The following is a 25768-nucleotide window of genomic DNA, read 5'->3' on the forward strand; positions in this document are numbered from 1 at the left end:
AATGTGTTATTTACGTTTTCGCAGTATCTAGGTGTTACGGTATACCAAGGTAATTAGGAATCTAGAATGGTTCTTCTTTCTAATGCCACTTTTCCACCAAAATTAGCCGGTCTACACAGGTTTCTTTTTTTAAACGTGGGTCAACCCTCTAAAAATCGCCTACTGACCCCATCCCCACTTCCCGAAGGCAAGACAGCCCTATCTGACACGTTTCATGTCATGATTGTGCTGGAAACACTTGTATAAGAAGAGAAAACAATAGATTGCACGAAACCGCATCCCAAATTATTCTTCCATATATATGCACCACCACCGGATGTTGATAACGCGTTATCACTTCTTGAGCGGAATTTAGCGTGTTCGTGCTGATAGAAACCTGTGTCTACTGCAGAGTCAATTGACCTGGGTGTAAATGTCAAGCGTACAAATTCCCAAAGAAAAAAAAAAATCTACAAAATTGACTCAAAATCATGGCAGGCAGCAGTAAGTTACTGCGGTGTTCCTTGTGATCTAACCAGCCCATTTTACTTTCTACCCATCTGAACTGACAGTCAGTTTGAGATAGCACTGAAGATGATGGAACTGTTGTATGAGTAAGTGAAATTGACACTCTTGAGAAACTAGCAATTTACTATGAATTTTCTATGAAAAAGGTGATACCGCCTCAGGCAAATGTTGATTTATAATAAAACAGAAGGAAGATACATTTGAGATTTGAGAATGTTTTTCAGTAGTGATATTAAAGAAGCACAGCTGACTGCCTGTGAATAGTTTTTTTCATCTTTTTTGCTTTCCCATCTTCGCAAACTGTGTGTCCTGCTGTCTTCCCTGAAGATTGATGAGCAGCTGGTGCAGAGCTCTGGGAAGTTTCTCATACTGGACAGCCTGCTGCCTGCACTGAAGGAAAGGGGACATAAGGTGACACAGCACACAGAGCCAAACGTGTAACTTCATCATCAGCAATGAAAAAGGATTAATTTAAGCCTTTTGAAATAACCAGTAGCCAGTTTTACTTCTGCTGGGTCTACTGGTTCGGGGTAATGTTGACTATAATAGAAATCAGTTAATGGTGTGTACAGTTACCTGCTCTTAACCCCCATAAAGTATATCCTATGTCATGTTTTGGCTGACCTCTAACCAACAAATATGGGGGTGCGTGAATTTATCACCTCATTAAGTCATGAGATGCTGTTGAAATGTTAACTTGGTGATCTTTATTCAAAATATTTACTTCTGCCACAGTTAAACTCTACCTGAGAAACACTATTACTATCTCTAAAAAACACATATTTTTACCTTTACCATATATCTAAAAAATGAAATTTAACAAATTTATTCCTGCTTTATGCAGGGTTAGGGTTAGTTACTCTGGGTTACTTTTTCTTCTTAGTTTTATTTATGACCTGATTATTCATAGTTGTGTTCTAAAATAACAATCTTTATAATTGTATTTATTTTACTTCTGATTTTCTCTTTGGACTTTTAATTTTACCTATGACCAAAACAAGTTTCCATACAGACAACGCACCATACTTATAGCTAAAGAGTCAGCAGACTAGTGAAAGCAGCAATGCACCATCTGAGAAAAATAATGTGTATGTAAACATATTCTGCTAGGACCCCCCAAAAAATGTGCATAATATGACCTCTTTAAGATAATCAAAAGACAAATTCACATTTTAATTGGTCTCATATTAGTTCAGTTAATATAACCCACTCTGCTTTGTGGTAATGAATTGAAGCCCACAAACATTCGTACATTTTGACCACCTGGAAAGGCCTCCCATTAAAAAAATGCACACACTGAATTTAGTAAAGGGTCCTGCATCCTGTGCAGGACAACCTCTAATAATGCCTGCAGATCTGAATTAGGCTAATTTCCATTATTAAGTACAATTCAGATACAATCAAATAAAAATTGGCTTAATGTAAGTAATGTATGTATTTCATGATCCACTTGTACAGTAGATTTGTTTATTTCAGTTATTAAAATTCAACTTAATGTACGGTACTGTAAATCCTGGCGTATTTAAGGCCTGTGTTAATTGCCATATCTATATGCATTAAGGGAATTTAGCATGTATTCTCACTGTAATTAATGTTTCAGCTAATGTCAAGGCATAGTGTGATGGTGCTGCTGTGTGTCAACAGTCCTCTGTCCATGCTGTTTGTTGTCTTTGGTTATTTCCATACCAGTATGTTTCTGACTTGTATGCGTGGTTGACTGTTGTGGTCCAGGTTCTGATCTTCAGTCAGATGACATCCATCTTGGATATTTTGATGGATTACTGCTATCTGCGGGGCTTCCAGTACAGCAGACTGGATGGCAGCATGTCATACGCCGACAGAGATGAAAATGTGAGTTAACAAAAATGTTGTACATCTAATATATTGTAAAGCATTCTGAGCAGGTGACTGTGGGATGGTTGTGTATACTCTGCTCATTAAGAGAGATAGAAAGCAGTGTGAGGCTCTTGTGATCCAGAATTAGCAGATAACAAAATTGCTGCGCTCAGGGCATTTCTCTGCAGTTTTTTCTAATTTGTGAGAACTGTGACATGTCCATGCTGTGGCATCACCAGCTTTTTCTTGTCCCACAGATGACCAAGTTTTCCAAAGATCCAGAGGTGTTCCTGTTCCTGCTGAGCACCAGAGCAGGCGGACTGGGGATCAACCTGACAGCTGCTGACACTGTCATCATCTTCGACAGTGACTGGGTGGGGTAACAAACTGAAACCATGTTACCATTCGAAGTGTTTCTCTCCATGTATTGTGTTTAGTCAGAGTGGTGTCCCCCCCTTCTCAGAACCCTCAGGCAGACCTGCAGGCTCAGGACCGTTGTCACCGCATTGGGCAAACCAAACCAGTGGTGGTGTACCGCCTGGTCACAGCCAACACCATCGACCAGAAGATCCTGGAGAGGGCTACAGCCAAAAGGAAGCTGGAGCAGATGGTCATCCACAAGAGTGAGTGGCTGCACTTTCATGGGATACCCCCAAATCATACACCACAGCAGAAGATTATCTTCTGTAATACAAACCTGTTTGATCTTATCAGGCACCACAGATTGCAAGCACTGGAGCACGCGTGGTCTGAAATCTGCGCTTAGTGTAAACTTTAAAGATCGCTTCTTTTCTTTCATCCACAGATAAGTTCAAAGGTGGGAGGGCAGAGCTGAACCAAAGTAAAAGCTGCATTGATCTGGATGAGCTGATGGAGCTGCTCAAAGCCAGAGGCACTGAGAAGTAAGAAATGAGAAATATTTAAACGAGATACGTTTAAATCTTTAGAGAAAATACATGAAAAGTGAAATTGGTTGAGTCTGTACTGGGACTGAACTTGTCGACAGAAATGGAGGGTAACGTTTGGCTCTAACTTTTGTGCCTCTCAGGGAAGTGAAAGCATCAAGGGGGAAGGTGATCAGTGACAAGGACCTGGAGGTTTTGCTGGATCGCAGTGACTTACTGGGTGAGGAGACACACAACTCAGCAGCTTTCAGGAGGTCATGTAAAATATATTGTTGTAGGAGACTACCTTCTTAACTGCAAAACTAATGAATGCTGAAGCTGCGATGGTTTTAATTTTTCATCAATTTAGTGTGCTGAAGTGAAGTGTTGTTGTGTTTTCAGACAAAGGAAGGGGGAGCATGAAGAAAGAGAAGGTGGGCGTCTTCAGAGTGATCGATGCCAAAGAGTCATCAGAGATCACGTTGACCTGAGAGCGCTTGAAATTTTATCTCGGATATGAACTTGAGACCACAGTCTTCTGCTGCACCTACTGTAGACGGCTCACAACAGCTGTCACTTGTAGTAGATAGTGAAGCTTCCAGAAAATACCCTGAAACTGCTGTTTGTAGACTGAATAGTGTATTTTTTGTCTTTTACTTTCTTTATTGACTTGATAGTCCTGTTTATCGAGCTTTTTGTGTTTTACTGTTTTTGTGTTGAACATAGTCTGTGTACCCTTTTTAAGATTTGATCTCCACTGGGGTTCTAAAGTCTGTCAGTATCATTGATCATTTTCATGCCAAAAGATGAAGAAAAAAGGATTCTGTTTGCCCAGATGGTTGAACTCATTTTCTCCTTGGCAGTGCCATTAACATGATCATTGGGCACAATAACCTTCCAGCAATACCCACAACACATGATCTTTATTTCAAAATGTCCTCTGACTGTTAACATGCACATGGTTTGTGCAACTGTTTAACAAGACAAAGCTATAGTAACATGATTTAATTAAGTTAGTCCTCTTCAATGTTAATTGTCCATTCGAAACCGATGATCTTTAAATATGTTGTAATCAAAGCACTTTCATGCAGGTGAAGCATACATTTTCTTTCATGTCTTTTTATCTAAATAAACTATGGCCTCATAACTGTATTATGTGTTTTTCCCTCAGTATTTTCTAGTTCTCCATTTTCCCTGTGAGCCCATGCTAGGTTCCTGACAACGCGTTAGTTACTACGGGCTGTTACATGCTCCCTCTCTGTGGCCAGGATGTGTCACTGTGGCTGGTGATTGGCCGCTTACCTGGCCAGGTGACAGCAGTTTGGCTGATTGGTAAAAATCCAATAAGAGGGGGTAGGGCACTAGGCTCTGGTCTCTCTTGCTCACGCTCTAACCTCATTCCACCTGACGCTGACCATGTGGTAGTATGTTTATTTGTTTTTTGTTTGTTGTTTCTCTGATGGGTACGGTAGTTTAGTTTTCGTGGCTTTATTTTCTGTAGGTTTAGTTGTTTCTTTTTTAGGGTAGAGGGTTAGCCCCTAGATCTGACGGTCCTGGTGGGTTGGACTGGGTGGCTGCCCTTTTTTTGTTTATTTTGGCTGGCCCATCAGTTAATTTGTTTGTTTGCTGGTCCTTTTAATAAATTTATCTTTCTTTAAACTACCACTGGTTTGTTATCTTGTGTTGGACCTCGTCCAAACAAAGGTGGATACTTGGCTTAGTGGCAGTAAGCCTGGGTAACCTGTTTTCTTTTTTTTTTTTTTTTTTTTGGTTACTTTGTTGTAGTGTTTGTTGCACGGCAGTTTTGGTACTGAGTGTGCAGTAAGTTGCTGTAGGTTTTGTAGCCTTTGAGGATGGAGTTTGTATTGGATAAGTTGGTGGACACACCTACTCTCGACGTGTTTGATCTATGTACTAAAAATGATCTGCTCTTAATTGCTGAGCATTGTGACATAGCGGTGGCAAAACAGACTAGGAAGCATAATATTAAAGCGGAGGTGTATGCTGCCCTAGTTGATAAAGGTCTCTTTCCGCACTTTCGGGGTGCTAATAAAAATCCCGAGCAGTCAGGTCTATTTGTGGATGATGCAGTCAGGCTTAAGGAGTTGGAGGTTGAGCTGCAGCGGCTGTCCTTAAGGGAGAAAGGGCTGCAGCATGACCTGGAGACTAAGAAGCTTGAGTGTTGCTTGCGCGAGCTAGCCAGTCTTTTTTATCCTGGAGGACGTTCTGCCTTTCAGTCAAAAGTCCGCTATTGGTTCAAATATCCCTGTTAAAGATTTCGGTATGAAGGAAATAGGTGTGCTGCTACATAAGGTCTCTGTGGGGTCAGACCTCGTGTCAGGTATAGTTGCTGTGGGGGTCCGCCCTGAGTTCCCAATTAAGGGGGTGGCCTTTGTGATCGGGAATGATTTGGCTGGGGGGAAGGTGTTGATGACGCCAGATGTAACAGCGTTTGAGCCGACAAGGAGCCTCTTAACGACAGTACCTGTTCTTTCCGCACCTTGTTAGGACCTGCCGTTTAAGTTGGCTATCGATGCTAGTGGAGTGGGTGCTGTCCTCCTCCAAGAGGATTCTGATGGGGCTGAGCACCCGGTCTCTTACTTTTGAAAGAGGCTAAACTTTCATCAGAAATGGTATTTGACGATCAAAAAAGAAACATTGGCGCTTGTTATGGCATTGGAGCATTTCAAAGTTTATTTGAGCTCCTCTAGTGTTCCTGTGATTGTTTACACAGATCATAACCCCCTCGTTTTTCTGGATAGAATGCGTAACAAAAACAAACGTTTGATGAGTTGGACTTTGCGTGTGCAGACTTTCAATGTGGCAGGGATAATGCTCTGGCTGTCGCGTTTGTAGTTTGCCTATTAACTGAACACTGTCTCATGAGATGATTGTATATTTGTGTTAATCAGTTTTTTTTTTTTGTTTTTTTTTTTTTTCTCTCTCTCGCTCAGGACCATGTTCAGTATCTTTAGTGTGGGGGTGTTACATGCTCCCTCTCTGTGGCCAGGATGTGTCACTGTGGCTGGTGATTGGCCTCTTGTCTGGCCAGGTGACAGCAGTTTGGCTGATTGGTAAAAATCCAATAAGAGGGGGTAGGGCACTAGGCTCTGGTCTCTCTTGCTCATGCTCTAACCTCATTCCACCTGACGCTGACCAGGGAGGCAGGCAGTCAGTCAGCTGGGAGGCTGACTGTGGTAGTATGTTTATTTGTTTTGTTTGTTGTTTCTCTGATGGGTACGGTAGTTTAGTTTTCGCGGCTTTATTTTCTGTAGGTTTAGTTGTTTCTTTTTTAGGGTAGAGGGTTAGCCCCTAGATCTGACGGTCCTGGTGGGTTGGACTGGGTGGCTGCCCTTCTTTTGTTTATTTTGGCCGGCCCATCAGTTAATTTGTTTGCTGGTTCTTTAATAAATTTATCTTTCTTTAAACTACCACTGGTTTGTTATCTTGTGTTGGACCTCACTTAAAGGGGGGGGGGGGGACTTGAGTGTCCAGTCTTTAGAGCATGCATGCCAGTTTTAACAGTGCAATTAATATGCTAACTTGATCCAATTTTGAGTCATTTGACATACTTTCACCCCTTAAAAGTAGAATGGTGTCACATTTTTTTTGGAAGGCTGACTGTTTAGATTTACAAAATACTCTTGTCTTAACACATGCATGATTACTTTCTGGATGACTCCCAATGATAAAAAAGCCCAGGGTAATTAGGAGTTGTTACAATGTCTTGTTTTGTGGTAAGTCTTCTGTTATAATCATCACACTCATCAAATTAGCTGAGATGTGAGAACATTACATCATTAAAAAGTAACGGGCCACCTAAAGTGATCAGACGGGTTGGGAACAAATCAACAGGTTCGTCAAAATGACTCAGACCTTTAAATCAAATGTTGGCTTGTTTAATCTGTCTGATCCTCAGCCACAACAGTGGTTGTTGATCTATTGTACAGTCTGGTATGCTTTAAAGTTGAGTTTCAGGTCCAGTTATGACACAATACAGCTGTACCAGCTCCTTTTCTCTCTCTGAGCCTTTTATGTGAGTGCTGCTTTAACAATGAGGCAGGGTGTGGTCACCTGCACAGGTGTATTCATGCATTCTCATACTCTCCCTGGATCACTGCAGGGCTCATTCTATAACTAGTATCTTCCCACCAAGGTGCAGCTTGTTGACTGAGGCTGCTTAAATTGTGGATGTAAGACTTTTCTTCAGAAAAGATTAGTTCGCATTGTGAGGTAAGGTGAACTGTCTGGATATCAGACCTTACCTGCAGATTTTCTTCTTAATAGCAGATTTTCACGGAAGCTACATTTTACTGGACCCATTTCCCTAGCAGCAGTTGGATCATCTTGCTGTTTCTACCTCCGCCCTGAACATTACCTACATTCTATTTAAGATATGGAGCGTCTGAAGTTAGTCCTGCAGTACTTCCAGTCCAACTCTGAGTCCATCTCCAATGGGATCTGTATCATCCTGGCCTTGGTCAGTGTCAAGCTCTACACCAGCTTTGACTTTAACTGCCCGTGCCTTCCTCAGTACAACAAACTGTACTCTCTGGGAGTGATGATCGTCCCGCCCATCATACTGTTCTTCCTGGGGGTCCTGGTTAACCGACATACAGGCGTCATGATGGATGAGTGGATGAGACCCATTGGGAACAGATCCAAAAATCCTGCTGTGGTTAAGTGAGTCAAAGATTTTACTGACTGTTTCATAGAAGCAAATGAAGAATAATCAATCATCATCTTTTTTGGATTACACTATAAGTATAGTACCTGTCGTTGGAATTGCAGGTGAAGGAGTATAGCCTATAAGTATAGTATGTATTAGTCGGACTCACTGGATGTAAACTGTTGGTATAAAGCCTGTCATTAGGTGCCTATTTCAGGCCACTCTTCTCCCTAACACTATCTGCATGTTACTGTTTTCAAACTCCTTGTCAATACATGAAAAACTGACAACAAAACCCAAGCTAACAACCTACATACAGAAAATGGCAAGCTACCCTAACACCAACCTCGTTGCTAATGGTATGAACATAAATAAGCTAGCTGTTGTTCCCCTTTCCTTCGCAGGGATTTAGCCACTTTATTGATAGAGCTTGCCTCTCCACATATAAAACGATATATACACTGTAATACCAGTATATACAACACATATATGTTACAGTGTTGCCCTCAGTTAGCAGGAGACTGTGACAGACCTAAATTTAATGTTTCAGGGTGAAGCTGTATAGTCTGAGGTCCTATGTCTTCCTGCAGGTACCTGTTTTCCGCCATGATCCAGAGGGCCCTGTTGGCACCAATGGTGTGGATCCTGGTCACGTTGTTGGATGGAAAGATATTCATTTGTGCCTTCAGTGTTAGTGTAGACCCTGCACTCTTCTCAGGTATCTGCAAACATAAAGAAAGAAGAAATACATATTCAATGAGTGTTCTTACTACAGTCTACATATGGCACAGTATTAGTCCGTATGATGGATCATGTGTTTCGTCAGGTTTGCCCAACAATACAGGTCTGGATGTGATTAAAATCATGGCCAAAGTGCCCTGCAAGGAGGATATCATCTTCAGGAACAGCTCTTTCCGCAAAGCAGTCTCTCGTTATGTTCGCTGCTATTCACAAGTAAGCTGTTACAACCTCAGCATGCATACACATACAAAACACACAAACATCTATCAAAGTTTACCCACTTTCTGCTTCAACTCTAACCAATTGTACTTACTCTAGATGTTTGTGTGCATGTATGTATGTACTAATGAACAATTTGCATAAGCTTTAAAATGCTTATGGTGACAAAAGTTTCATGATTAATCAATTCTGCAATAATCGATAGGTTGAACTGTAACTCAAGAAATACAAAATACCCCTAAAAAGACAAAGTCCAGGAATTATGTATTTATTTATAAACTGTCAGCTCTATTTGTTTAAATCATGACATTGATGACATATTTAAATGCTGTACCTACAATCTGTGATTTCTCTTAATGGTTCAACTTCTATTCTACACGAAATCTCATGTAAATCAGTATCATGTCAGTTTGCTGCTGCATACAAATCAGCTGAGCAGACATTTCCCCCTCAAACAACATTAATAAATGGAAAACATTACGAGGCAAAACAGAAAAAGAATGAAAGCATTCATTATTTACATGTCAGATATTTAGACTGTCAGGCTTCACATCTGTACACATGTTTTATTAAGAGTCCTCACTTCCAACTTACCGGATGTTAATGTGCTGGTTAATACTTAATTAAATCAGTCCAATGTTAATATGCAGTAGACTACAACTATGATATATTATATGCAATGTATAATATGAATGTATTTAGTCTCTGACTACTAAATGTCACCATCAGCCACACATGTTTTCTGTTAATAGAATAAACCTTTAATATCAGACAAATTCTAAATATCCACAATTCAGCAAAAATGGGTTAAATTGATTATATTAAGTCAAAATACTGTAGAAATGATTGTTCAAGCAAATCTACACTCAACCACAACTACTGTGTAAGTTTTGTCCATCAACTGCTGTTAGAAGGTTAGAAACCCTAACCCTTACTGCATTGTGCTAAAACTACAGATGAGCAATTTTATGGTGTCTTCACACCAAACACGAAGCCAATTTTCGCCTTCAGTGTTTACTCCCCGTCCACAAGCTTCTGGTCGTCCTCTGACTGAATTTTTAACCACTCCTTCTGACAGAATCGTTAAAGCCATCCGTTTACCACTTTAGATATGTGTTTGGAACCATTGTTCTTTTGGAACACCCAACTGCACCCAAGACGCAATCTTCTGGCTGATGATTTAAGGTTTTCCTGAAGAATTTGGAGATAATCCTCCTTCTTTATTATTCCATTTACTTTCTTTAGAGCAGCAGAACAGAACAGCCCCACAGCATAATACTACCAACACCATGCTTTACAGTAGGTTTGGTGTTCTCGGGTTTAAAGGCCTCACCTTCTCTCCTCCAAACATATTGCTGCTAATTTCAGTTTTTGTTTTATGTGACCACAGAGTTTTCCTCCAGAAGGTTTTTTTCTTTGTCCATGTGATCAGCAGCAAACTTCAGTCCAGCTTTAAGGTGCCGTGTCTGAATCAAGGGTTCCTGTCGTGCACGGCAGCCTCTCAGTTCATGTTGATGTAAAACACACCTGACTGTGGACACTGACACCTATCTTCCAGCAGCTTCTAATTCATTGCAGATTTGCTTTTTGGTGGTTTTTGGTTGACTCTTGACCATCCTGACCAGTTTTCTCTCAGCAGGTGATAGTTTGTGTTTTCTTCCTTATCGTGGCAGTGACACAACTGTGCCATGAGCTTTATACTTACAAACAGCTGTTTGTACAGTTGATCTTGGGACCTGTAACTGCTTTGAAATGGCTCCAAGTGACTTTCCTGAGTTGTTCAAATCAATAATGCGCTCTTTCAGATCAATGCTGAGCTCCTTAGACTTTCCCATTGTAGTGTTTGTGGCTGAGTCTAATGGCTGTATCAAACAAGCCCTATTAAAATGGGCCCAGAAAAGTCATCAGCTGGTATCAATCAGAATCACTCAGAAGAAGTTAAGAGGCCATGCTACAAAGAACATTTAATTCACACAACTTTCTATAATCACCTAAATTCATCGTTCAAGTTACTGTATGTATATTTTTGAGCAAGCAGATTTGGTCACATTTTCAGAAGAAATTTTTTTAACTTTTTTTGTGACAAAGTAGTTTGTGTTGCACTCATTCATCACAGGAAAATGAGAGTTGTAGAAATCATTTGAGCTAAAGACTGCCATGATGTACGTGTTCTTTCCAAATGTATGTAAACTTTTAACCATGACTGTATGTATGTTACGCTTTGTGAAAAGGTTAGGACCCAAATGCAGAAACACACGGGAGGCAGGCAGGATTAAGAAATTCAGAAACCGTCTCAGGGAAGCTCATCTGCATGCTCGTCGTCCTCATCGGGGTCTTGACCTGACTGCAGTTCGTTGTCGTAACCGACTTGAGTGGGCAAATGCTCACATTCGATGGCATCTGGCACGTTGGAGAGGTGTTCTCTTCACGGATGAATCCCGATTTTCACTGTTCAGGGCAGATGGCAGACAGCGTGTGTGGCATCATGTGGGTGAGCGGTTTGCTGATGTCAACGATTCATGGCGCTTCTTTCTGGTCACGTTGCTGTTGAATGATATTGACCCGCTAACGTCTCCGTCGCGAAGCGAAGCAAGCTAGTGATGGTATACTTGATTCCTTTTACTTCCTCAAGTTTGTATGAGTCACTCACTAAAGTGAATCGGGTTTTCGAGTCACTTGAGTTAGTCACCCAGAGTGTGCGCCACGGAATGTGAGTTTCTCAGGTAAGGGAGGGGCTCTACGAGCTGGGAGGGAGAGCGAGTTAGCTGTGAGCTGCCTGTGACCTGCGAGTCTGAGAGTGAGATGCTGAGTCCTGAGCTGTGAGCTACGAGTTGCAGCTACCGAGTCCTGAACAGTGTGAGACAATGACTCGTAACTCCCGAGTCAGTAAAAAGAATCTCGAGTTTTGAACGATTCGTTCATGACTCGCACATCACTAAAGCAAGCGCAAGCCTACTTCTGATTCACAGTAAGTACATTCAATGTTTTTATTTTCTGATCGAATGGTCATACATTTTATATTTCCATTCGTCACACTGGCTAATTTTATGATTTCGTTGGCGAGTCATGACGTGTTTCAGCAACTTCAGTCATCGTAGCTAGCCAGATAACCAACGTTAACGTTAGCTGACGTCAGTCTTACAGCTACTGTAACTGTAAGTTAACCTATTATTACTGCTCTTGGTAGCGCTAGCGTTACGCCTGTGTGTACGTGCTTCAGTAGCACAGTGTAATATTACATGATGAAGAGGAGCAGTGCGTGTGTGCGTAGAGTCTGTGTGTGTGTGTGTGTGTGTAGTAAAGCGAGCAGCAGGTGAAGTTGGAGCAGACATTAGCAGAGCAGAGAAAGAGGTTAGCCGTGCATGTTCAGTTCAGTATGTGGCAAAATAAACGCACAAGAATCCGTGTACCCTTCGTTCTTTCGTTTTTTCGTTTCAAAACCAAATCAAAACCTCTCACTGATAGATGTGGCCGTGGTTGGATAATTGCACAGGACATGTGAGCACATGTTTGTAATATAAAGATAAAATGCTGTGTAGCATTAATCAAAAAAATATAGCCTGTAAATATGGTAATTGCACAGAGATTGGAAATTTCACAGGACTTGCGCACTTGTTCAGCACACTATGTCTATGCTCTGATTCATAGTTGTAACCACTGTTATTATTTCCATGTTGTCTTCAGATGAGCACTAAACCAAAGAGCCACAAGGCAATGGGAGAGGGGGAGTGGATGGTGAGACTGAGGACATTCGCCAGCTCTGGGGTTTGGCCTGCTGGAGGAGGCAACAGAGCAGCCCCGAGGCAGCGCAAATGGCATGATCTCTACCAGAAGGTAAAGTATAGCAAAAATATCCACCTATTACTCATGACCATGCATATCACTAGATGAGAAATAGTCATTCTGATGATGCAGATTGTATTAATCTGACCATGGACTGTACACTGAGTGTCTCACTCCAGGCTGAATACAATTCTGATTGTTTCAGATTGAGAAATGCCCCATGCAGGCCCGTGGTCAGACCACCCTCTTTAGAGGGTTCATGGCCTCTAGTTGTGGATTTCCCCATCTACAGCCTCCTTGAGGACCCCCAGCCCTGCTCCATCCTTTGTGAGGACCCCCTCTACGGCCTCTGTGAGGATTCCCAGCCCCGCTCCATCCTTTATGAGCCATCCTGCCTGCTGTTCGGGACTTACTACTGTTTCAAAATACACTACCCAGTGGAACTATGCTCAACACTGGAGTTCCTCCAAAGGTAGTTTCTTTCTTGTTACATTATTTAATAACACAAGACATTTGATTTCACTCCTCAGTTGTACACTGCTCAAAAAAATAAAGGGAACACTTAAACAACACAATGTAACTCCAAGTCAATCACACTTCTGTGAAGTCAAACTGTCCACTTGGGAAGCAACACTGATTGACAATCAAACTCACATGCTGTTGTGCAAATGGAATAGACAACAGGTGGAAATTATAGGCAATTAGCAAGACACCCCCAATAAAGGAGTGGTTCTGCAGGTGGTGACCACAGACCACTTCTCAGTTCCTATGCTTTCTGGCTGATGTTTTGGTCACTTTTGAATGCTGGCGGTGCTTTCACTCTAGTGGTAGCATGAGACGGAGTCTACAACCCACACAAGTGGCTCAGGTAGTGCAGCTCATCCAGGATGGCACATCAATGCGAGCTGTGGCAAGAAGGTTTGCTGTGTCTGTCAGCGTAGTGTCCAGGGCATGGAGGCGCTACCAGGAGACAGGCCAGCACATCAGGAGACGTGGAGGAGGCCGTAGGAGGGCAACAACCCAGCAGCAGGACCGCTACCTCCTCCTTTGTGCAAGGAGGAACAGGAGGAGCACTGCCAGAGCCCTGCAAAATGACCTCCAGCAGGCCACAAATGTGCATGTGTCTGCTCAAACGGTCAGAAACACACTCCATGAGGGTGGTATGAGGGCCCGACGTCCACAGGTGGGGGTTGTGCTTACAGCCCAACACCGTGCACAACGTTTGGCATTTGCCAGAGAACACCAAAATTGGCAAATTCACCACTGGCGCCCGTGCTCTTCACAGATGAAAGCAGGTTCACACTGAGCACATGCGACAGACGTGACAGAGTCTGGAGACACCGTGGAGAACATTCTGCTGCCTGCAACATCCTCCAGCATGACCGGTTTGGCAGTGGGTCAGTAATGGTGTGGGGTGGCATTTCTTTGGGGGGCTGCACAGCCCTCCATGTGCTCGCCAGAGGTAGCCTGACTGCCATTAGGTACCGAGATGAGATCCTCAGACCCCTTGTGAGACCATATGCTGGTGCGGTTGGCCCTGGGTTCCTCCTAATGCAAGACAATGCTAGACCTCATGTGGCTGGAGTGTGTCAGCAGTTCCTGCAAGAAGAAGGCACTGATGCTATGGACTGGCCCGCCCGTTCCCCAGACCTGAATCCAATTGAGCACATCTGGGACATCATGTCTCGCTCCATCCACCAATGCCACGTTGCACCACAGACTTTCCAGGAGTTGGCGGATGCTTTAGCCCAGGTCTGGGAGGAGATCCCCCAGGAGACCATCCGCCACCTCATCAGGAGCATGCCCAGGCGTTGTAGGGAGGTCATACAGGCACGTGGAGGCCACACACACTACTGAGCCTCATTTTGACTTGTTTTAAGGACATTACAACAAAGTTGGATCAGCCTGTAGTGTGTTTTTTCACTTTAATTTTGAGTGTGACTCCAAATCCAGACCTCCGTGGGTTAATAAATTTGATTTCCATTGATAATTTTTGTGTGATTTTGTTGTCAGCACATTCAACTATATAAAGAACAAAGTATTTAATAAGAATATTTCATTTGTTCAGATCTAGGATGTGTTATTTAAGTGTTCCCTTTATTTTTTTGAGCAGTGTATATTAATATATGTATATTTTTTTTCATAAAGGTGTTTCTTCTCTATAAATCCAGAGATTTATAACAATTTTATACATTATGACTTGTTGGCATGCAAATTATATATGCACAGGGAGTTTATTCGAGACCCAGATTTTATTTGACTACCTGTTTATTTGACTACTTGTTAGGTTCTGTTGTGGGGATGACCATTGGTGGTTTGATAAATAATCATCAGTAATGTACCATTATGGTTGCAGACTCGAGCCCTGTATATGGTTTGCATGTTCCATGTTTTATCTGTGTCATGCAATGTGGAGCTTGCACTGGTCTTTGTCCTGGTGTTCACAGTCTTGACTCTGACTCAATCCCTCAAACACTTTGTCTTGTCTCGATACACTCTGGTCTTGACTCTCGGTAGCCGTCAAAACAATACTTGCCATAAAAGGACGGTTGTTGCTGCAATTATTGGTGATTCTTGTTCTTAAATATTGCAGCTTTTTAATATCCAATTGGCCACTGACAAGAATCCCATAATTGCAAAACACAAGCTAATGATGTCACCAAAAAGCCTGACCTAAAGACAGGTCAAATGAGATCCAAATAGCTTGTTACACCCAGGCGGAAAAAAAATATACTTTAACATACTAAATTTAAGCACACTTAGTGTATTTCATAAGCACAAAATTGTTGTACTCAAAGTGTGTTATTTTCGAGTACTAAAAACGTACTTAGTATACTAATGATATTACATTATTGATACTTAAGATATACTAAAATACAACTTAGTGTACTTGACTGTACTATTTTGAGACACCATTAAGATCAACTAAAATATACTTAAGTAAACTTTTCTCTACTAATACTGTACTTATTTATAATGTTCTTTAGTTCGACTTACAGTATACTTTAATCCACTTTTCAGATTACTATTAATAAATTTAGAATATACTGGAAATGTATTTCTAATTTAATCTTAATGTGTTGCCATTGCATTTTAAATATATTTACAAAAATTAAATAAAAATTAAAAAGTTGTACTTAAGTATATTATAGTTCATCTTAATGGTGTCTCAAAATAGTACAGATAAGTATACTAAGTTGTACTTCAGTATGTCTAAAGTAGCACTCATGATATATCATTAGTATACTAAGTACATTGTTAGCACATCGAAAATAATATACTGTGAGTACACTAATTATGTGTGCAGAAAGTATACTAGATGTATTTCATTAAAGTACACTTCAATAGTACACAGAAAGTATATTTTTTATAATTAATTTGAATTTCAAATTACTTTTAAGTAAACATAAAGAATAATTAGAACATACTTGAGGAGAAAAAAGTTTATTTTCAACATGCACGAAAATGTGCATAATAAAGTACATTTAAGTACATCTTTAACAACATTTTCAAACTGTTTCTCTTCATTGTAACATTTTTATTCAAATTTGGATCGTCCGACCCCAGATAATTCTTTTTAGTCATACTCTTTAACAAGTTAACTAAAAAACAATAATAAAAGGAAAAAAGAAAAAGAAAACAATAGCTGTGCTAGCACTACCCTGCTAGCTATGCACCACAGAGAAGCTAGTAATGACAGGGATGAACATTAAACTGACTTTTGAAACTTTTACATGTGAAACATTGACACAGTTTGTTTAAATTCAAAATGTATGTCCACCAAAAAACAAACAAACAAAAATGACTACAAACAGTTACTGATGTTACTGCTTACTGTTTCTTTTTGCTCACAAAATTCTCATTGTTGCATTTTCTCCGAATCACTGCCCTCACATCAGACACACTTGTTCCTGGAAATTCAGCAATAACTGTATCTGTAAAATAGAAAAGGACAAATAAAATGGTGTTACAAATCATGCTTTTCCAGAGTTATCACATTAGCAAGAAGGGGGCATACAGACATGAGGGCAATCTGAAACATGTTGCTTCTGGCTATGGCCAGGGCAAGGTAGAGGCATAAAAACAAAATGATAATAAGGAAAAATAGACTTAACCAATACTTACCAACAAGGGCACTCAGCTCTTCCGGATTTAGCTGCTCTTTCGCTGTTCCAGTGGGCCCTGGTTTTCCTGTGAGAGTCGAGGATGCCAAAACATCCCGCCCAAAGATGAGCACAGCTAAGTCCTGTGTGAACAGGGACATTCTTGTTCGGTTTAGTCTTCGGAAACAGATTTTGCTGACCTGCACCCCCGTGTTGCCCAGGGAAATCTGTGTCCAGGAAATAGAGTCAATTATTAGAAATGGTATTAGGAATACGTTGCTGGAATGCATTTCTTAAAAGACAAAGCCGAACTATTGAATGCCAAATATTATTTAAGTTGTAATTTCTGCAAGTGGTCTTCAATGAATTAAAGTATAATTTCTGAACATGCATTTCAACTGCAAGCTGAAATGGAAAAAACAGTTTCTATCAAATATAGTACGTGCAGAATGTGGATCGAGACTACAGAGACAAAACTGCTAACAGTCATGTAGTTTACAACAATTTTGGATGAAATGTTTCCTGTAATAAAAAGGCAGTATTTACAAAACGTGTATAAAGGCAAAACATACCATTTCTGGAGCTGGACTGGAAGAACCAGAACTTGTACTGTCAGTGTCCATGACAGGTGGCATTCTCTTCATGGTTGTAATAAGATCTCTGACACACTTGACTAAGGCTGGTATTTCTGCATTAAGGAAAAAAAAAAACACAAGTCACAGATATATGAGAGATAAGGCTCCTATCGATACAATTACTGACATAAAAAACATAAGCAATTCTTCTTTGTATGAATACCTTTCAGAGCATCCATCACTTCCTGTTGCATGTCAACACTGGATCTGGGCTGATCCAACAGGAGACTCTCCTCTTCACGTTCCCCTTGGCCAAGGTCCTGCATAAATGAAAACGTCAACAATGCTATGTTAGTATGACTCACCAGAGGCCTGTACTGTGAAGCCAGTTTAGTGTGTTAGCGAGGTATGTTGAGCCAGGCTCTCCTGTACTACAAAAGTGGCTCTCTTTTAACCCGGCTAGATCACCATGGTAATTTATGCTTAGCTCATAACCTGGTCCCGACCAGGTTATGTTCAGAGTTTAATCATTAAACCAGCTATAAAAGCGCTGCTGTTTCACTATTTAACTCATTTTCAGCTGCGTCAGTTCTACTTTGTAAGTCCAGTGGATCTGGATCAGAACGGAGCGTTTGTACGGAGGGAGAGATCACACTGATCAGCTGCTGTTGACTTTCTCTCTGAGCGTCTCCGCCGAGAGTTGTCTCCGCCTACAGTTGTTCTCCTCACCCGTTGAGCTGAGCGTCAGGAGCTCTTTATAGCCTATATTTTATTTTATATACAGTCAGTCACCACTGAAAGAAGTAGTGCGCTGGCAGCAGGACAGACAATCAGATGATAATCGGTCAAGTTAATAATTTCACTTAATGTGGCCATGAATGAATTAATTCCTGTCATATTTCAGTGTTGCCAAAATGCAAATCTTGAATACGTCTCCGCTGTTTTCACATTTAAATGGTCTTTGTTGTCTTTGTACAGAGACAATATGAGATTTTCTTGTAGCCACAGCACCTAAAAAAAACCACTGTGACCTATACATACACCAGCCTCGCTTCCAATAAAACACACACTTGCGTTATAACTGCGATCAGTGAAATATATAACAATATAAAACACAAATTAAAATGACAGTTGATGTTGCTCTAGTTTATTTAGTTCAAATGGATAAAGCTTCGTATTTAAAAGTAGCGCAAGAGCTGTCAGAAATTAAAAGCAGCCTCCTCTCTTGTCATATTTGCAGCAACACTGTTGCTTCAGGCTGCGATCCTGCTTTTTTATATCACTCATACTCTCTCCAATAAAACAATTGCACTCCTCTTGGCTGAAATCAGCCTGTTGTGGATCAAATTTGTGCGGAAGTAGAATCATATGACGCCGAACGCCCCCTTTGATGTTAACGCGCATGTGATGTGACTATAAAGCTGAGAGCCGGACTTAACAAACCAAGTGGATAACCAGCTTCGTAGTACTGTGTTAACCCAGGCCGGTACTTGAGGTTTTGTTGAGCTGGAAGGTGAACACAAAGCCTGACCATGTTGAGCCTCCTTCGCAGTACAGGCCACTGGAGTTTAGTGTCGTGTTTCTTAAATTTTCTTGCCAGCAAAGGCGGATTATTTGTGTTTTGAAACATAGATTGTTTTAAAGTGGGAGGGGGCGCAGGTGAATTTCAGGGCTGTGTCATGCAGATTAGCGTCCCTCTGGTAAATTTCCCCCTGGGTTTACATTCCTCTTCCTCACGATAACAGCATTTCAGTCAAATTATGTAATTTTCCGTGATATTCCACGTTAAAAAGAGAATTTCGTTTTTATAGCTCAATTCCACGATTCCGTCCGCGATTCTGTGATAGCGGAAACAATAGGGCCCTAATTCTACTTTTATTTCTTGGGTTTTGTAAATACTTACAGTTGATCCCGAAGCCTGAGGTGGGTCAAATAAGTCCACATTGGTGTCTATGTCTGTATCATCTTCACTTGTCAAGGGAGTGGAGGTTGTTGGATTTCTTCTCAGCAGCGAAGATTTCAGTTGGGAAAGGGCTCTGTCTCTTGCAGCCTTTGTCATCTTCGGCTTCTTAAACAAAGGGCAGAAAAAGTAAAATGTTAAACTGCAAAGGCAAGAGAGGGGTAAATATCCATCTTTGTAGATGTTTGTAGAATCCATCACCTACTGTACAGCTTATTAAGGTATTGTCAGACCATATTTCACCAGAGGAACACTCACTACTCACAATTTTATCTTTTCATATCATACAATTTGTCATGTGTTGTAGTAGTTTTTGTACTTAATAAACAGTCAGTATTTCAAAACTAGCACAGCTGGAGTGCCACCATCCACTTCTGCAACTGCACTGTTGTCAAACCTAAAGCTACTTATAATGAAAAATATGTCTTATCCTCCCACAATATTCACTTATTCCCGTAAATACTTACATTTGTTTGAAGAACTTGTGATGCGTCAATCTGCGTTTCATCTTCATCTGAAGTGAGACTGGAAGTTGCAGTAATTCTTTTTTTCTGTATCGAAGAGAAAGAATGTATTACATGACAACAACATATTAACTATACCATAGATGCTTTCTGGTGAAGAGATTTTTTTAGAAAAACATTTCAACATTCACTTCATATCATTTTTCATAAACAAGATGAGACAAATATTAAAAGCATAACCAACCTACAAATAGGGATTTCAGTGAATCAAGACTTTGGTAAGTATGATACGAAATGGAGCAGCATTTTGAACCTACAGGTGTTTTAATCTGATGTGAAATGCAAAGAGGGGAGGGAGGGCAAAAGGAAAAAACAATCGCTGTGGTAAGTGCTAGTGTAGCAACAGGTCATTAATAAACATGCCTCTTGAAATAAACGCTGGTCAGTCAGTTTAGTTTAACTTAATTTAAAATATATTTTTTTTATTTTGTATATATGTAATAAAGTCATGCCATCATTAGCACGTGACATTATCTAGCGACATCCAGGACTTTTCCTGCAGGCTTTAGCTACTTCCCACTGAAAATAGTTGGCAACACTGTTATCGACTTTGTTATAGACAAATTTGAATGCTGTCAGAACTATCTATAAAATTAGTGGTATTGTGGCATCCCTAGTTGCAACACAATAGCCTATAACTATTAATTAAAGTGTGTTTTCTAAAGAAACTACCAACACAAGCAACAAAAATAACCTTTGGTTTGCTTCCATCATGTGTTGTGGTACAGGGTGTGGTCCTTCTCCTTGCAACTGCCATGTGCCAGATGTCCTCGTCCTTGAGGAAGGCTTCTTTTTTTCCCATCAACTCCTTGTAGTTGTCTGTAACCACAACCATACATCAGACAAACTGTCAAAACCATGTTTTTTCCCCCTTTTGCTCAATATTTTGGAAATTTTGTATGTCTCGTGAAATGCACCACAGTCAATCTAATATTATACACAAGTCACTTTAAGTCTTTTTATAAACATAGTTACATAAAAATTAAATTACATACAAGGTAAACATAACAATCATTAGCATGAGCGACTGGCAAATTCTTTATCAAATCATCACTAACAGTAGTGGCTGGCAAGTGCTAGCAGCTAGCATAACAAATTTGTAAAATTTTTTCTTGTTATTTTCTTTACAGTGCGCAATATTGCTAAACATTGTCCACACAGCACGCTCACAAATGTTCACACAAAATCTCATCTGAAGTTTAATACCACCATTTACGCTAGCATTAGCTGCTGTCTGCCGCTAACAGCTAGCTAGCTAGTTAGCTAATGCAGCTTGTGAATGAGAAGTTTGCCTAATATCTTAGTCATTAGTAGAAAGAATATTTATTCAAAAGATATTTCACACCATGCATGAGCAATACAAACCTCCGAGTAAGAGCAGTTTTGCGGTGACCTTGTTTTTAGGTGCTTTCCTGGTGCCCCAGCACACTTGTATCCATCCGTCTTCACTGGAAAGGTCCGGCCGTTTTACTACCTGAACGAGCTGCTGTCTGTACTGAGGTGTCACAATGTCATTACTTTCGACGTGAATTGTGTTGTCCCTAAAATAAAACATCCCGAACTTGAACTGCGCCATTGTAACTCAACTGCGACAACGCTTCCCTCAGCATCTACATTCAAGCAGGTTGCATTCGGGGGTAACCAATCAGCGGCAGCACAGCGCCACGAGTACTTCAGGGTCAATTTGAAAAATGTCCACCACATGCAAATTTTCAATTTTGACGTTGAAAACTGTCTGTCAGACGCAGACTCTACGTTCTTGCAAAAAAAAAAAAAAAAAAAAAAAGTAATTAAATAAATAAAAAAAAGTCTGTGTACACCGCATGGATATTAGGTACACCCATAGGGTACACCCAGAGCGATGGGTACACCGTAATGTACGGCCCCTCTCGGCTACCGTAGTAATGTCAATGCACGCATGCGCACGTATCAGTAATGTTATGATGACGTTTTATCCAGGACACTTCGCGCGCCCTCTGCACCAAAGATGCTCTGCACTTTATTTTAAACATGGATGTATTTTACCGGGCTTAAACTGTAAAACCGCTCGCAGACGACATGGCATCTAAAAGACATTACAAAGAATATCTGCTGAGTGAGTCGAGCCAACCTTCAAAGGCAACCAAATACATAATAATAATAATAATAATAATAATATAATAATACTACATTACATAAAAGCACATGGTCAATTGAAAGGTGCTCTGTTGTTGATGTTCATGTTTATTCAAAATTCACCATTAAATTTGTAGAATGGATGGATTTTTAAATATTGCATAAAAACAACGGTGGTGTTGAAGTAATCCAAATACTTTGTAACACTAATTGCTAACATTTCAAAATTGAAATAGAAAAGTAAGGATATTTTTTCAATTAGAAAAGGTATTGTTACATAACAGCATTGTTGCATTTTAAAAGGTTGAAGAGAAAAGGTCAGCTGCAGAAATGAACTGTTATTGTACATTCTTTTAAACTGATCTTAGCGCACTTAAAGAAATGGCTACATACTGATGAATTTGTTCTGGTTTATAATAGTGTACTTATGAAGAATACACTAATTTACCACTGAAGTAGTATTCAATTATTAATATACTTATTTTAAGTGCACTTTAACACTGCTGTGCTAACAATGATATGAAAAAAGTGTTATAAAAGTGAACTTATTGAAAGGTTGCTAAAAGTGCTCTAATAGTGTACTTATGAAGAATACACTAATTTACCACTGAAGTAGTACTCAATTATTAATACACTTATTTTAAGTGCACTTTAACACTGCTGTGCTAACAATGATATGAAAAAAAGTGTTATAAAAGTGAACTTATTGAAAGGTTGCTAAAAGTGCACTTCATAAAAGTATATGCAAATACACTGACAATAAACTTATATTTAACACATTCGAAGTACATAATAAATAAATATACTAATCAAACACTTATAAATATTTTAGTGGTAGTATATTTTATATGAATATACTTAATATGAATTTAAGTATTAGTACTAAATAGTGTACTTTATCTAAGTAAACTGAAGTACTACTGAGGAAATAATATATTTTTAATTAATACATTTATAATATATTTTTGGTTTACTTTATTTTAACACATAAAATCAAAATGTGCTAAAAATGTACTTTCAGAAAATTAAGTACATTTTTAGTACATTAAAGTATATTACTTTTTTACCTGGGCATTCATACAATGTCTGCATAAATAATGTTCATTTTCTAGTTTCCTATGAATTATTACCAATTAATAACAAAAAAATAATAAATAAAAGAAATAAACAAATAATTAATAAAAAATACAATCCTACACAACTATCAATTTAATTTTAAGGCCTTTTAAGTATATTTTTAACATACTGGTGGTCTAATACAATTCAAATCAGGTGGTGGGTGTACTTGTGCAGGTGTACTTTAGTACACTTAAAGTTTGTAAAAAGTTGTTCCAATTTACCATACTATTTACACTTTAAGTGTACTTAAGTAGTACTTAATGACTACTTGAGCACACTTAATTATACATAAAGGCATACATCATACTAGTATGCTGTACTTTAGTACACTTAAAGTTTGTACAAAGTTCCAATTTAGCACACTATTGAGCACACTTAATTATACATAAAGGTGACAAAAAAACATACAGCATACTAAATGTGTAAATGTTTTCCACAGACGCTGTGAGGGAGAAATTCCCAAATACGGAGGTCAGTGAGATCCGAGCCATGCTCCGAAGGAAGTACAATAATGAGGGCTACGCCAAGGTTAATCTGTGATCGTTTTTCCAGTAAATTTACTGCATTTTTTGTTTTATTTTGTTACAAACTGTTATGTTCGTGTAGCATTGTTTAATTGCCTGGATACCTCGGTTGTGAGGTTTTGTGTTTTAATAGAAATAAATTTGATTTTGTTTTTTCAATAATTTGAAGTGGATTTCTTTCATAGAACTGAGTAGCACACTTTTAGTGTACTAGTGGTACCAGAAATTAAGTAGATCGAAGTGCATGTGGTGACATTAAGTATACTTCTGTACCACTAACACAGTGTACTATACAGTACTAATACCTGCAGCACCTATTGCACTTCAAATACACTTCTAAACCATACATTATAGTATAATAATATTATACTTGAAGTACATACCTTTTGATGCTTAAATTGTGATATTACTTCACTATAAACGCATTCTTATTAACATAATAGTGCACTTGAAAAGTAATATAAATAGTCAAGAGAGTGCACTTGATGTAAACTTGAAGTAGTATATATGGTATAATAATAATATACTTGAAGTACATACCTTTTTGATGCTTAAATTGTGATATTACTTCACTATAAATGCATTTTTATTAACATAATAGTGCACTTGAAAAGTTATATAAATAGTCAGAGAGTGCACTTGATGTAAACTTGAAGTATTATAAAAGCATGCTAGAATAATGATAAGTGCATTAAAAATACAATCCTACACAACTATCAATTTAATTTAAGGCCTTTTAAGTATATTTTGAACATACTGGTGGTCTAATACAATTGTACTGCAAGCGTATTTCAAATCAGGTGACGGTGTACTTGCACAGGTGTACTTTATTACACTTAAAGTTTGTAAAAAGTTGTTCCAATTTAACATTTGTTTAACATACATACATAGTACTTAATGACTACTTGAGCACACTTAATTACACATAAAGGCAACAAAAAAAGCATACAGCATACTAAATGTGTACTTAGTACAGTCTGTAAAAGTATAATTCAAGTATAGTATTTTTTCACCTGGGACTGCAGTATTAGAGTCATTCCTAAAGGAACTGCTGTCATACTAGTCAGCAGATCACTCATCCTCCACATGTGGGAGTATCAGCAACAGTTGGTGTTACTGAATTATGGGTTGCAGGCTCCTCACAGTCACTGCACCAAATGACTGATAGCTTTTGTTGTCTTTGTGTAGCTAACTTTCCTCGTCCTGTCTAGGCAGTCGGCTGGTCCATCCTCCTCTTCCTGATTGTACTAGGAGCAATGGGACGCCTCATCAAGCCCTGTTTTGACGACCACGCCACCTTCCTGCAGACTCGTTACTGGAGCAACTACCTCGACGTGGAACAGAAACTCTTCGATGAAACCTGTGTCCTGCATGCCCGTGATTTTGCCCGCAAATGTGTGGTGCAGTTCTTTGAAGACATGAGAGAGGATACTGTACTCCATCTTCCCCACCCACCTTTCATCGCAAACTCCCGAGAGGAATGGGAGGACGAAGAAGAGGATAGACTTCATGGGATATCAAAGCAGGACCAAATGGACCAGTTGCTCAATGAGTGGTACTACAGTAAACCTGAACTGGACGTCACTAGGATTGCCCACAGACCTAGGACATGTGTGACCTGGGAGAACCCTGATAGGAAGACTTTGTACTCCGATGTCTAGGACACTCAGTAGTGTATAGCTTTGGGATAAATCACGTCATGATTATCGGTTCACTAACATTAAGTTATAGCAACATGTCAGATTCGGGTTACCTCAGTGTAGCAGGAAGCTTTGCTAAAGCTAGACTGATGTCTGCTCTCAAAGGTCCCCTTACTAATGATTCTGAGCTTTTAATGACATCTTATGATCTTCATGCAGCAAATGGAGACAGAATAACTGTCATCACAAGACCTAATTATGAACTTTTGGTCATGTGCCAACAGTTGCTTATATATCAGTGAAGACAGTAACCCCAGTCTCTGTTTACAGATGGTCTCTTGTGTCAGATGTGATTGATCTTCTTAACCTTTCTCTGAAAGTCAACTGACTCATTCATGTTGACCTTTGACCTCTTCTCAGAGGATGCTGTGAGCAGTGTTTATGCTCAAGTGTCTGTTCTTGGTGTCTCTAGCTGTTTCACTGATGTAGTTTTTCCCCAACCCTATCACCACACAGGATGATGATAAAGGAAGCTGTCAGTGACCCAAGACCAAAGCCAGATATGTATG

General features: G+C 39.7%; 2 protein-coding genes across 3 annotated transcripts in view; both read left to right on the top strand.

Moving 5' to 3' along the window:
• Positions 1-4379, top strand: part of hells (helicase, lymphoid specific) — a 14151-nt gene extending 9772 nt beyond the window's left edge. For both annotated transcript variants that reach the window (XM_073482512.1, XM_073482511.1), the window contains exons 17-23: positions 835-918; positions 2239-2358; positions 2601-2717; positions 2807-2966; positions 3149-3245; positions 3392-3468; positions 3630-4379. In XM_073482512.1, the coding sequence (XP_073338613.1) occupies positions 835-918; positions 2239-2358; positions 2601-2717; positions 2807-2966; positions 3149-3245; positions 3392-3468; positions 3630-3718 (744 nt within the window). In that variant the 3' untranslated portion in view covers positions 3719-4379. The remainder of the gene's footprint in view (positions 1-834; positions 919-2238; positions 2359-2600; positions 2718-2806; positions 2967-3148; positions 3246-3391; positions 3469-3629) is intronic.
• A 3244-nt stretch (positions 4380-7623) lies between these two features.
• calhm3 (calcium homeostasis modulator 3) lies at positions 7624-25220 on the top strand. Its single transcript, XM_073482591.1, has 4 exons — positions 7624-7910; positions 8487-8614; positions 8723-8850; positions 24771-25220. The coding sequence occupies exons 1-4, from the start codon at positions 7624-7626 to the stop codon at positions 25218-25220; spliced, it is 993 nt and encodes a 330-aa protein (XP_073338692.1).
• The last annotated feature ends 548 nt before the right edge of the window (positions 25221-25768 follow it).

This window comes from Pagrus major, chromosome 15 (genome assembly GCF_040436345.1).
Source record: "Pagrus major chromosome 15, Pma_NU_1.0".
Lineage (NCBI taxonomy): Eukaryota > Metazoa > Chordata > Actinopteri > Spariformes > Sparidae > Pagrus > Pagrus major.

Excerpts from the sequence above, each read along its gene's own strand:
- calhm3 (XM_073482591.1), top strand. The coding sequence starts at position 7,624 with ATGGAGCGTCTGAAGTTAGTCCTGCAGTACTTCCAGTCCAACTCTGAG. Across the intron at positions 7,911-8,486 it reads AAAAATCCTGCTGTGGTTAA|GTACCTGTTTTCCGCCATGA; the intron begins GTGAGTCAAAGA and ends GTCTTCCTGCAG. Across the intron at positions 8,615-8,722 it reads AGACCCTGCACTCTTCTCAG|GTTTGCCCAACAATACAGGT; the intron begins GTATCTGCAAAC and ends GTGTTTCGTCAG.